This window comes from Scatophagus argus, chromosome 17 (genome assembly GCF_020382885.2).
Source record: "Scatophagus argus isolate fScaArg1 chromosome 17, fScaArg1.pri, whole genome shotgun sequence".
NCBI lineage: Eukaryota > Metazoa > Chordata > Actinopteri > Scatophagidae > Scatophagus > Scatophagus argus.
Window position 1 is genome coordinate 20,287,555 of NC_058509.1, and position 13,456 is coordinate 20,301,010.

Here is a 13,456-nt window from a genome sequence, read left to right on the forward strand (position 1 = left end):
GTGCTGGGCCCTAAACATCTTAGAAACAACTTATCTAGTAATATAGCTACCCTGGATGGCATTACCTCGGCATCAAGCCTCACCATAATAAATCTTATTTTTGATACACATATTCTTTAACTCACACATAGCTCAAATTTCAAGGACTGTTTTCTTTCACTTTCACAACATTGCAAAAATCAGGCACATTCTCCTTAAGCACATGAGACATTAGGCTTAAAAAGATGCAGAAAAACTAGTCAATGCATTTAATAACTCCAGGCTGGACTATTGCAACTCCCTGTTATCAGTCTGATAGATTAGAGATAATATTTCTACATTGGCTTCTCTACACTGGCTGCCTGTAAAATTTAAGATTCTCCTCCTCACATACAAAGCCCTAAATGGTCAGGTACCATCTTGTCTTAAAGAGCTCATTGTACCTTATTACCCAACTAGAGCTCTATGCTTCCAGGATGAAGAGTTACTTGTGGTTTCTAGTCACCAAAAGTAGAACGGGAACCAGATGATATCAATAAGGTTATTTTCTGCAACTTGACAAGGCTCTCAAGACATGATACATTATGTGACTACACTGATCATGACAGGTAAAATGACAGCGTCTGTGGTCTGTTATCATATATAACCCTAATAATTATTTATACACATGTATTATAATGTTTACTTGTTACCTTTGACCTACTACTGCTTATTATAATTATGTTTATTACGCCTTGCATGTATTAAAGACAAAATTTCCATTCACAAATGAATTCACATCAAAGAAACATTTTACTGTCTTAAATTATATCATTCTTCAACTGGACAGTATAATCCATGGGAAGAGATAACTGCATGAACTTCTCTCTTGCTCTGCCATAGATTTGTTTTGTCCTTCGTTACTATCAGATACAACACCACCAATGTGAAGCTAAAAACTTGACAATCCTTTCTGGCTGGACCAACAGCACAAAAGGATGCTGTTGTCATTTAAGAGCTTTTCTTGGACACGTACCATAAAATTTAGGGATAAAACTGAAACAAATCAACATCCAGGTACACACTGGCTGCTCTATTTCCTGTTTTCAATTGACTCAAATCAACACACACAATACAACAGTGTCAATCAATACTGTTGACTGTAGTGCTTTTTTTTTCTATTCTAATATTGTGGGAACTGAGCAAAAGACAAAAAGTAAAACCTGAAAAAACTTGTCTGCTCTGGTCCAAAGCTGTCAATCAGTGACCCTGCAGCACCACAAATTGAACATTCAATAATAAATCAAAAAATAAAAAAACATTAAAGCAAGAAGAAGCCAAGCGAAAGAATTTTAATGTCGTCCTCTTAATTTTCAGAGGTTGCCTAAACAATTACTTGGCTGATGTGGTTTCTATGGCAGCTATTACACCAGGCAGACATGCTCTTCACTACCAATGAGGGCAGCAATCAGTACTCTGCCTTCGTTGGGAAGATAACACTCTAACTCCTAATTCAGTCGACCAGCCTTCAGGCTTTTTGAGCAATCGGAAAGACTCACAAATCAAAAGCTCAATGTTCTGCATGCCCATCACTGTGTCCCACACTGGGGAGTCGGGCAGCCCATCGAAAGCAAACACTGGGGCAGATGGAGTTGTTAATTCAGCTCTACACTTTGTTTGGGAGGTGCATGTCCTTTTCTGATTGAGAAACCATTTGCTGTGTGGCATGGTGAATCACTAATTTTGAACTCTGCTCTTTGGAGGCTTGTGGGGTATATCTTCACTTGTCACAGACCACTGTGCTTTTCTTGAGACCAGCTCAAAGCCAGGATATACCAATCAAGCTGCTGATTATTCCACAGGGGCGATTAAGTCACAGCTGGGCTTCTTCAAAACCAAGCAACTATTTAAGATCTAACCACCCAAGATGTGAACATAACTATGGCCTATTTCTACCTCCATTTCCTCCTCAGTATGTGGCAAGGGCAGGAGGCTAAGTCCAAATAGCTCCAATATAGCTCCACTCAATGTTTATTTTCTTAAAGAAAGGTATTACTGGAATACCTTGGGCAACAGTTGGGCGCTTCATCTTCACTGATTGGGCTTTCAACTGTGGAACTGGAGGTCGTGAACGACCACCATGCTGGTTTAACAGACTTATGGCTGAACCGTGGCACAAATCTTCGATGTTCCTTTTGAACTGAGATACAAAGCTCAGACCGTTAAGCCACGGGTTGCTGGCTAATATGAGCTAAGCTGACAAAAAGTGATGACTACAGGATAGCTCCATAATCCCTGAAGGAAAGATTATCCTTGTCAGAAATGACGAGCTTGGCAGGAAAAAAAGAAGGGGCAAGGTAAAATTGACTGAACCAAGAGAAGTACTTTTAACTGTGTTGAGATTTCATAGAAAGAAATGTTTGCTTGCCTTCAACAAAGGCTAACTAACTGGGTGTGAATGCATCCTGCAGTGAGAATATAAAATCATGTGGGTATGAGCCATAGGATAAAGGTACTGCAGAAGGGTTCCAATGGGTTGTTTTTTGATGGGATGAAAAGAAAAGTGGCAAACACCTCACATAAATGAACCAGCCATCTGTTATTCTGACAGCACATTGATGGCTCACATTTTCAACTTGGCAGCAGGGTCCTACTAATCGTCTATCCATAGCTATCTACATTCCCAAGAACGTAAATGAGTGGCAAATTAAAAGAAAAATATGAATAAATGAGCAGAGATACATAATGAATGAAGGAAATATCACTGAATGATTTGATGTGATTTGACGACATTACGAAAATAATGTGCTACTGCGACCGTCATACTCAATAGATCCCAACCTAACTGAACACCTATGGAAGATTTCGGAGCAACATGTTAACAATACTATCGAGCACCATCAAGACAGTAAATGAGGAATATTGTATATACATTCATATTATTAATACTATACAGATATATGAATTGATAATTTATTCTAAAAATAAATAATAATAATAATAATGGTAATAATAATAATAATAATAAATTGGCTGAATGTTTTTTTATACAGGAAAAATGCCAATAAAAAAAACAAACCAAATTAGTTCAAAATAATATCCAGCTAAGATCTGCTTTCTTTAACAGAGGACAGAAGACTATTTGATCCCTCATCACCTCATGTACAGCAAGCATACATCCCTACTCTGGCTATCTTCCCATATCACTACTGTGAATATTTTGTAGACTTATCAGGAACACTTTGTGAACCTGTCAATAAAAGCAATTTGCCTGCAAAAGACTACCTCCCAACTTTTTTTTAGTTTTTTTTATGTGATTATCTGCGTGTCTTTTTCTTACTATTAAGATCAAAAAAAGATTTGACATTTATTAATGAGTTGAGCATATCTGGGAAAATAATTACATTTACAGTACATCTGAGTTCATTATACTCTCATTTAAGTCTAAAATTCAATATCACATCACTTCATATCACTGGATTGGAAAAGGATGAAGGCCTGATGCTGATTTAGATGTATAGAAACCAAAAAGCGCCTAGTGGGGCTTTCTTTGACGTCAGAAGCAAATAAAGGCAAGGAGAGGACTTGTGGTGTGGTAACATTGTGTGTTGTATTACTGGTGAGAGTATGATAATCAAAAGACCTGCTGGTAAGAACAGGTTTTCTCTATGTCCACTGTGGAGATGCTTGCACGGCGAACTTCTGCTCATTCCAGCTTTTGATCTTTCACCCAGGTCTCGTGTGCCTACCTTTCATGTCAACCTCTCTCATCGTCTGAGAGGGAGTGATGGTGTCCAGGCAGTGGTGCGAACACAAGAACAAAGAGAAACAGTGAAGCTGAGCAGCAACACAGACTCGTATGAGCTCCAGATGCCGACACCTCATCTCTCATCTCTGCCTCAAAGTCCTTCATTGTCTGACCTTGTCTTAACCTTGAACAAGGTACTTTGTGATCTCAACAGCGAGCTGACGTTATGAAAACATCTTTCCAAACAGGTGCATGATATCTACAGCATCATTTTTCCAGCTCACAAGAACAAAATGAGAAAATGAAGCTGTAAAAACCACTGATTCTTTAAGAAAGGACAAGATTATTTTATGAATTTTTTGCTGACCTATCAAACATTTAGCCTAAAGATTGTTAGAAATCAGTAAATAATGCCAATTATAATTTCCCAGACCCTAAGCTAATGCCTTCAAAATTGCTTGACTGAGAGTCCAAATCAGCTAGACAGTGCCATAGTGGGAACAGCATTCTTAAGTGTGGTGAATTTATTAAGGTATAACCGTATGTCATCAGCGTAAAAATGAAATATGAAGCCATTAGTCTCAATACAGTATTAGTGTTATAGTGAAAATAAGGTCATAATTTGACCAAGGTCAAGGTCCAAATTTGATAAATGAGAAATTTCAGACCAAATTTTGGCCCATAAAGAGGGATGTTTGAAAAAACAGAAATATCAGTCCAGTGTCTATGTCTGTCAATAAGAATGTAACAGCCATCCACCCATTGAACCATTTTTCTATACCGCTTTGTTCATAAGGAGTCTTGCCCCTGACAAGACTCAATCCCCTGCACCAAATTAAGGTTGAAATTATTGGATCTATTCGTGTGTGTTGACGTGACTGCTGACATTTCAATTAATTTGCAGGATGAAGAGCAGAAAATGGAGTGCAGGACAAGCTTTCCTCTCATCAGCACGTCCGGTCAATGTACAGTTGTCAGTTGGAATTCAGCTCAGAATGGAAATAGTAAAAGTAGTACCTACAATGCAGCGTAGTGGTGCGTAATTCTCTAGTTTCTGAAATAAGGCACACAGAAACAAGTGTCTGCATGTAAGAATAGTAAAATGGGGCTAGCTAGCCAGGCTAGCAGTTTTCTTGAAACATGCATTTACTGACATAGAAATGCAATAAACTGAATAGACCAGCCAAAATGGTCTATTTTTATTTATTTTTTCCCTTCGGAGATAAATAAATAAAGGAATTCTGACGCAGGCCAAAATATGCCCTGCCAAAAACTGTTTATGCTTTTTGATTTTTTGAGATAAAAATGCTTTTTAAAAATGTGACATTTTGAGCAGGAGTCAATTAAGGGGACTTGAGATCTTAGTACCATTTTGTATCTTAACAATAGCTTCTTGATAAAATATTTAAAAAGCCAATTTAAATATTTAAGCCTTGTATTTGTAAATTCATGTTTGCTAGTTTGCAGTCTTCTTCCCCACCTCTATTCCTTTGTGCAGACTTACACTTTCTTACGAGTTACTGCCACCTACTGTCAAAAACCTTGAAATCATCGGAAGCAATTCTTGCAGTCTGCATGTTCACACATGAACCTTGTGCATACAAATACAATATACAAAGCTGGACGACGCATTTCAACGACTTCCCATTGTACAAAAATGAAGTCAGAACACTGTACTCTGGATACCAGTGCTGCAATGTTGCACACATGACATTATTTGCAACCAGAGTCTGCGCAGTAGTGATCAGGCAGTGGGGTTGCGGTGTAAAGATCCCACCCATATACCCTCCTGACTCAATCACAAGCAGCGTTCAGCTGGCACTCATGACATTTTACCACCTTTTTATAACTTACTGAAACCAAACTTATTAAAAAAATATATGATTGGCCCATGTCGTATCTGCTAACAGAGAGAGGGAGGGAGTTATGCCCTGTACTGAAGCCTACCACCATCAAGATGATTTGGTTTCACTTTTTGAGAGGTTTCATGTTTTCCATCTTTATATACCATGATTAGATACAACCAAAACATGGACCCTCTTGTATAAATATTACTCCAAATCCAAAACAATGGTCAAACATTCCGTAGTGTACCTTTAAGCGTTAGTGTGCCTGAGTGAAAACAAGTATCTCATCCGTCACAGCTGAAAGGCATCCTGTGCAGTCAGTGGGTAAGGTAGAAAACGTGTCTCAAAGAGCTTTTCTACTATGGGACATGCATGACTGACATTTTGACATCATATCAGGAAAAGTACAGGTGTTACTAATAACATTAACAATGGCTCAGCTCCATTAAGTGTCCCAGTAGGCAATGTCAGTGAGCTGGCTTGCACAATACTAGAACGTCCCCTAAGTGGAATGCAGCAAGCATTAATTTGTGAAATACTCTTGTGCTTTTTTTCATATGACATGCCAAAATAGCTGTTATGAAAAATTTCTATCAAAGATTCAGTGTGCTTGAAGCTAACTCTGTCATACAACTTGTCATCCAATTATAACTAAACGCAAAAGTGCTGAAACTTGAAAATGGCTACACTTGAAGATAGGGCAAAAAGTGTGAGGTCATAGCAACCTATTGGCTGCATCTCACTGCCTCCACACTCTCTCCCCAAAACGGTGAGTTTTTGAAAGCTTTCGTAATCTCAACACAATGAATCACGAGCCCTCTTCTTGAAGACATTCATCGTGTTGCACTTGATTGCGCACATGAAAGGTGACAGAAGTGGTTTGCATGAAGTATGAAAAAAATAGAGCCTGAGAGAGAAGTTCAAACCCTTCTTTCCATACTCTAGGCCAATGGCTGGGCAAAAAGAACATGACTGTGAAACTGTTCGTTTTGGAAATTTGTCTCTATTTCAATACCAGAAATTTGAGTGACAGAAAAGGCAAGCACTGCACATGAAGCACTGTGTGGCCATATAACTCTCTACAATGATGGTACCATTACCACTATAGAAGTGCTTGAAACAAAAGAAAAGGGCAATCACATTTTAATTTGTAGTGGCTGCAAATATGCAAAGTACAAAATGCTTTAATCTGGTAGAGTTTGTCTGCACCTATTACAAATAGTCATGATAAATAACTCATCTGTTGCTTGGCTGATTTTAAGCATGAACCTTTCGCAGCTCCGCATAAATATACACACTTTTAAATTAGACTAACTCTGCAGCTTACCTTCATGCACAGTCACCCCACAGTTGTCACACTGAATAATCTCATCTGCATCCTCGCTATTGTCACCCAGACAGACGCAGCAGATGAGGATGTGCTGAGTGCTCCAAGTCTGGGACCGGTCCAGCAAGGCATCCTGGGGAATCAGGAAAGAGAGCTACAGTAAAGCTACTTATCCAGTGTCCCTTCCCTCTGATCTGACCACAGATCCAGCAACTGGCAGATAGTGACTCTCATATATAATGCTCATGCTCACTGTGCTAAGTCGATTACAACAATGGCAGAAATTCTCATGGAATCATGCTGATACCATCTAAACCTCTCAATGGATTATATAGTGACTTTGTGACTTATATTGTTGCTTGGTATTATGTCGTGCCATGCAAAGTAGCAGACAAAATACGTAATTTGTCTGCAGTGGTAGGTAACTAAGACAAGGTTCCTTTTGGATCTACAAGCCTCTGTGTGGCTGTGCCTCACTTTGTGTTTGACTGACAGCTGAGCCAGAGACAAACACAATGTATGCAACATGCCAGTAACTGTAGTTTACAAACAAGGACAGACAGTGGCACTGAGTAAGGATCACACCATTTAATACATGTAAAGTGACATGCAATTTCTTCTATTAAATTTGAATATAACCCATTTGACTTATTCCTACGCTGCACTGTAGAATTACCATTGATATATTCATTGTGGCGCCCCTGCTGCAGCGTTCCCTACCATTATAAGGCTTTCATGCAGCACCCATGCCGTTTTGGGCATGAATGCAGAACAGCGACAATAAATGACTTTCCCCAGAACAAATGCCTGTAATTTTTTAAGAACACATTATTTTCTTGATGGAGGACCTCCAAAGCAAGCTTTAACCAAACAACGGGAAAACACTGAAAACTGTAGCATTTTACAAAGTCAGCAAACAGCTTGAACCCATGATTACTACACGTAAAATGCTTTCTGACAATACACAAGTAAGTGTTAATTGACGAAGTAATCTGTTAAGCTGTTGTTGCAGCCCTAACAAGCAGACATTAGCTAATAATGTAATGTGGGTTGGGGTTTGACAGACTCGCAAAGTTAACGTTTCATGTAAAAATTATAAGATGATCTGATTACTGTACTCAACAAATTTTCTTTTGTGTTGACAGAGAGCTGAAGATAGCCTGACTGCTTTGAACACAAATGTCTCTATATACCAATTCTCAACATAGAGTACAGAAAATATACAAATTAACATATTATTATTCTACATGTTATATTTCAGTTGGACTTGGAGTCTGAGACTTGAGACACTGGATTTGCACTAACCTCATTGCCCTTTCCCTGGGACATGCTGTCATTCGTCAGCTCTTCATCAAAAGCACTCGTGCTCTTTGCCTTCTTCTTGGGCTTCTTTACCTCTTTTTCACTATCACTGCTACTGTTGTTGTTGTCATCACCATCTTCCTTATCGTCGTCATCATCATCCTCATCCTCATCTTCGTCCTCATCGTCGTCATCATCGTTATCATCGTCGTCATCACTAGCGCTGCCGCCATCCTCTTCCTCAGTTCCACCTTTTTGAGCAGCTGCTTTATTTTTCTTCTTCCCTGCTGTGGGCCTCCAGTCATTGTCATCCTCACTGTCGTAGTCGTCCATTTCATTCAGCTCCTCCATGGTGGTGAAGTCCAGCAGCGGCCGGTTCCTGCGGAAATTCCATTTCTTGGGCTCGGCCTGGGACTCTTCTGTGTTCACGCTGCCGGACCCTGATGTTGAGGTAGATTCCATGCTGGCAACTGCGGCGGGTTCAGACTCGGATGTCTTCTTGTTTTTACGTCGACTTTTGGGTGGGGTGACAGCAGGGGTGTCTTTGGTGGAGCTGTCTGAGGAAGGCTGCTGTTTGGTCTTCTCGTCATCTTCTGTTAAGTTGTCCTCAGCAGCAAGGTCTTTGGCCTCCTCTTCGTCTATGCCATCGTCTGCAGAACCAGCGTTGTCCGAGTCACTTTCTGAACCCGCAGCACTTGCTTTAGACCCTTCCTCATCGCTGCCATTGCCTGTGCCATCAGATCCTAGCAGAACACAAAGCGATGATAACAGAATGAAAAGAGTGAACACCTGAGGTCATTCTGAAGAGGCTGGTTACGCTAGCGGCTGTTGGAACATAGCATAGACAGACATGTTTAAAGTCAAACTAAAATTAAAATTCATTTTGCAAAGAAATGGTGTTTGGAGTTGTGTACTTGACAAAAAAAAGTTTAGAAATTTACATTTTTTTTTATTATTATTATTTTAAGTGCTAGTGCCCCCTTGTACTGGTGCGACGATGTCACGATGTATGAATTTTTGGCAAAGACTGATTTCAGTACTGTATTTTGGTGCAATATTTGTATGGGTGGCCATTAAAATAGTGTGCTCTTTATTTAAATTCCAGCAGTGAGCTCCCTTTCCAATTCTGTTCAGTGTGTCACTATTGGGAATATACTCAGTGTTATCCTCAGAAAGGAATAGTGGGTACAGTAATATGTAACAAATAAACACAATAGCCGTAATGTTATTATAGTTCATATTTCCTCCAGAAAGTCAGAAGAAAGTCCATCCATTTTCTATACCGCTTATCTGTCAGGGTAGTCAGAAGAAAGACATAGAGGAATTTTTCTTTAATTCAATGACGTGTAAACAAACGTAGTGGAGTAAACTTGACACCGCAAGAAAAAGCAGGAAGAAAAAGTGCAGTTTTAACAGTTTAACAGTTAGTTTCAATTTATACCTTAGGTTACTCCAGATGTGCCTGCATTTCCTTTATTTTGCCATTTATAGTTTATTTCATTTATTATGTGGTTTTCCATATGTCAAGTTGCAGGGGCTTTGTGTGGATGCTGTTGAAACAAAACTCTTTCTTGCTACAGGGCCCCTTCTGTAAAGTTATTAGTTTGATTAGCATCATTGAGTAAATTGCAATATGCTAAAAAGTAAGGGAAGTGCAAGACAGCAGGAAGGTACTAACCAAGTCTAGGTACCTGCTGATACAGAGTCCAATCTGATAAAGATATGGTCCAACAAGTTTGCTTATTGGAATCAATTAATTGCAATAATAAGAATAACAACAAGAAGAGGACTAATGCTAATATAATCAGTAGCTCTACATAAGCAGTTCCCAACCCTGGGCTGAGGATTATGCACAAGATGTCCCAAATTATATTTGAGGGGCTCACGAGTAAAATACCGGTACATATTTTATATATAAATTTAGTTAATTTTTCAGCATTTTCTTTTAAATTTCTTGATAGTTCTACCTCTCTGTTGCCCTCTAACAGTTGATCGAACACAGACGCGTTGCCAGCAGAATCATACATAGAGTGGGGTTGTACACAGAAACAGAGGATTCAGTACGTCTGCGACAAATTCCATCTTTCTTTTCTTTTACTGTTTAATCAGAGTGTAACATTAAATAGGTTTAAGGCAGCTAGACATTATAGAGACTGTGCTTACCGGAGGCATCTCCCACTTCAAAGTCACTGTCATCTGAGCTGTCATAATCCAAGGCATCTAACAGAGAGGCAGCAAGTGGTTTCACCTGCCGGCGCTTCAAACTGCGGTCCACTACAAAAGAAGAGTTGCAGAGAACAAACACAAGAAAACATAGTTTGAGCAAGCTTCAGACTGAGGAGTGCAGTAGTAGTACAAAACTATAAAAATCTTTACAAAGCAGGTAATCGGATCAATCTTGTAACTTTGTACCATATAAAACCTGTAATTAAACTGTTGGCTAAAGATGACTGCTCCCACTCACTGACAGTACAGGCAGACCTCGCCTCAATGCACTGGATTAAAGATGAGAGCATAAAATAAAGGTTTTCTAAAAGAGCTTAGAACTTCAATCAATTCCATCATCCTCTGTAAACGTATCTACATAATGCTCTATCAAAGAAAATGAAATTATGCAAACTAAATTTAAAATAAAAGTATTAGGTTTGGGCTCATCTTGGCTGTCATGTTTAGTAAGTGGTCCATTTATGCAAATAATTTCAAAATTATAAACCACCTTCTTTTAGAAGGTGGGCTTATTGTAACTTCTTCAGGATGTCTGTTGATGCCTTTGTGCTGTGATGTACTAAGCTCAAAAAGTGGACAGTAAAACGACACTCTTGATCTAGTAGCATTTCCCTGACTCCAGATACATCCTTTATGCAAGGGACTAATGTGTGAAATAGGTTTTGACTTTTAGTTCAGATGATTTCACCCAATGATGGCACTGCAGCAAGACTAGAAACTCGTGTCACACGGAGTCAGGACGTCAGGCTTGAATTATATTTCACTCTGTGAATACAGAGAGATTGGGGCTATAGATACAGCCAGGGCACTTCTCCTTATCTCAGTGAACAGGAGACAGCTGCCACACCATCATTTACATGAGTTTATTCATTATTATAAACGCCGATCATGTTGAGCACATGCATGTAACATGCGAGATGCATGCTGCAGACAAGAGAGAAGACTGCTGAGTTTTTCTTCCTTAACCTTCAGCAACTTCTACCCGAATCACAAACTTCTAGGAGAAAACATAAGCAGCCCACTACAGTTCTTACAGTTCACCAAGTCAAGTCAAGAGGTCAAGACAAGAGGTCAAGAAGTTTTTATTGTCATTTCAGCTGTTTACAGTAGTGAACAGTGAAACGAGACAATGTTCCTCCAGGGGACCAGGTGCTACACTAGAAATTAAATACAACACCGTACATAGTGCACAAGGACTGAGCAGACCATACAGTGGTATCTCTGTAGCTGCCATAAAGTTATTGGCTAAGAAGTGCACATTAGCTACAGTGTAAGCGTAGGAGACCACATGTGTAGGCTCAAACAAACTATAAATCAAGTTTCAGTGATACATTGCTGAGTTTTTAACCAGCAAATGTCACTTAAGTTCCCCCAAGAAGAAACCATCTCCCATCAGCTTGTTTCAATTCTTACTGACACGTGCCACTAATTATTATGACTTATTAATTCTAAGCGTCTTACCATTTTGGTCATAATATGACACAAATTACGTGTCAGTATGTGTCGATGGTCAGCAGTATCTACCAGTCTAACAAAAGTTACGTGCCATTTACGAGTGGCCGCCAGAAGCAACATTCCACAATCAGCAAAGGCATATGTCCGTAAGAATCAGTCTATGATGGTGAGAAGTAGTGTGTGTGTTGAACATACGTGATAAAGCTGATAAGTGCCATGTGCCGGGGGGGACAGCAGCAGCATAGCAACAGTGAACACTGTCAGTGAATCCACATGTGCCACTAAAACTTGAGTATCATAACACTCAACAGCCACATTTTGATCTTGGTATCAGTACATATTACATAGAAATACTGAAAAGCTGAAGACGCAGCTCAGCTTATTCATTGTTTAGGATGTGGGTTTTGTTTACATTTTGCATCGTTTCATAACCACTGTTGCTTAAATGAACTTAAGAAACGATAACATACATTTAATGGGATTTATCCCAACAGTAACTCCGGAGCCAAAATTGCGAATGATGAAGGCGTCTCAGCTGGACACTGCGTCTGATATTAGCAAACAGTTAGCAAACAAATAGCACCGCTGCCCTCCAAAACTACAACTGTAACGTTAGCAAAGTCTTACTTTTTCAGCCAAGAGTTCACCGCACACTCTCTCTTTAACCGAAGAAGTTTCTGTATACACAGTAATTCCGCCGAATAACCTCGCATTCATTGCAGTCGGACCTCACATTTTTGTCTGCCGAGCGAGGTAATTGTTAACTAATTGTGGCTAGCATTAGCAGCAGTCTTTTACGTTAAATTACGGCGTTATTATGAAAATCCTTTAGCTTGTTTCACATAGGTGTAAGTACGACAATAGCACAGAGGTTTAAGATTAAGGCTGGACTGGATTGGCTGAACTGGCATTAACTGACGAAGCAAAACAAACCAGCACTAGCAGTATGGGCAACACCAAGTGCTAGTCACAAAGCATGGCTAGGCTAACGTAGCCGACTAGCCGCTAATTAGCAGCAGCTCGAGCCAAGAAATCATTTTGATAAATCGGTGCGCCGACAGATCAGTATTAACAAAATAGTGGAAAGTCTGAAGTGGAAAGCGACAACGTGGAAAGTAACACTCACTCTGTAGTCCGTAATTACTACAAGGAACGAGGCACGTCTCCCTTTAGCAGCATGTTATGTGGACAATGGAAAACAGTGAGCAGTGACGTATTGGATGTTGTTGCCATGGGGACGTTTAAGCTTGAAGACAGGACATTAGCTTTGGAGAGACATTTATTCTAAAAAGAGACAGGCAAATTAATAAAAAATATATTTTACCATTTAATTCATATACACTTTATTTTTTAAAATGAAATTCTGCATTGGTCCGACATAAAAATTTCCTTTCCATGTTTTTGGAACCACATATGTACACCATTGTACACCATTGGTGTGTATGTACACACCAAAAGACTTGCTAAGAGCTTAACCCAGAACACTGCTGCAATCATTACGAAGATATGAAAAAAATAATAAGCAAAGTAGTTTTGGTTTGTTACTTCAGTTTAGCATTGATTGTCTGGATGGTAAAATACAGTTTGGTTTTT

At 39.4% G+C, this 13,456-nt stretch overlaps 1 protein-coding gene across 6 annotated transcripts in view; it reads right to left on the reverse strand.

Moving 5' to 3' along the window:
• Positions 1–13,120, reverse strand: part of phf14 (PHD finger protein 14) — a 77,736-nt gene extending 64,616 nt beyond the window's left edge. For 5 of the 6 annotated variants that reach the window (XM_046416996.1, XM_046416993.1, XM_046416997.1 and 2 more), the window contains exons 1-4: positions 12,990–13,120; positions 10,346–10,456; positions 8,186–8,925; positions 6,881–7,013 (exon numbers count right to left, since the gene is read on the reverse strand). In XM_046416996.1, coding sequence (XP_046272952.1) covers positions 6,881–7,013; positions 8,186–8,925; positions 10,346–10,456; position 12,990 — 985 coding nt within the window. In that variant the 5' untranslated portion in view covers positions 12,991–13,120. Of the gene's footprint in view, positions 1–6,880; positions 7,014–8,185; positions 8,926–10,345; positions 10,457–12,490; positions 12,735–12,989 lie in introns of those variants that run through there. The other variant, XM_046416994.1, reaches the window with a different exon arrangement.
• Between the last annotated feature and the right edge of the window lie 336 nt (positions 13,121–13,456).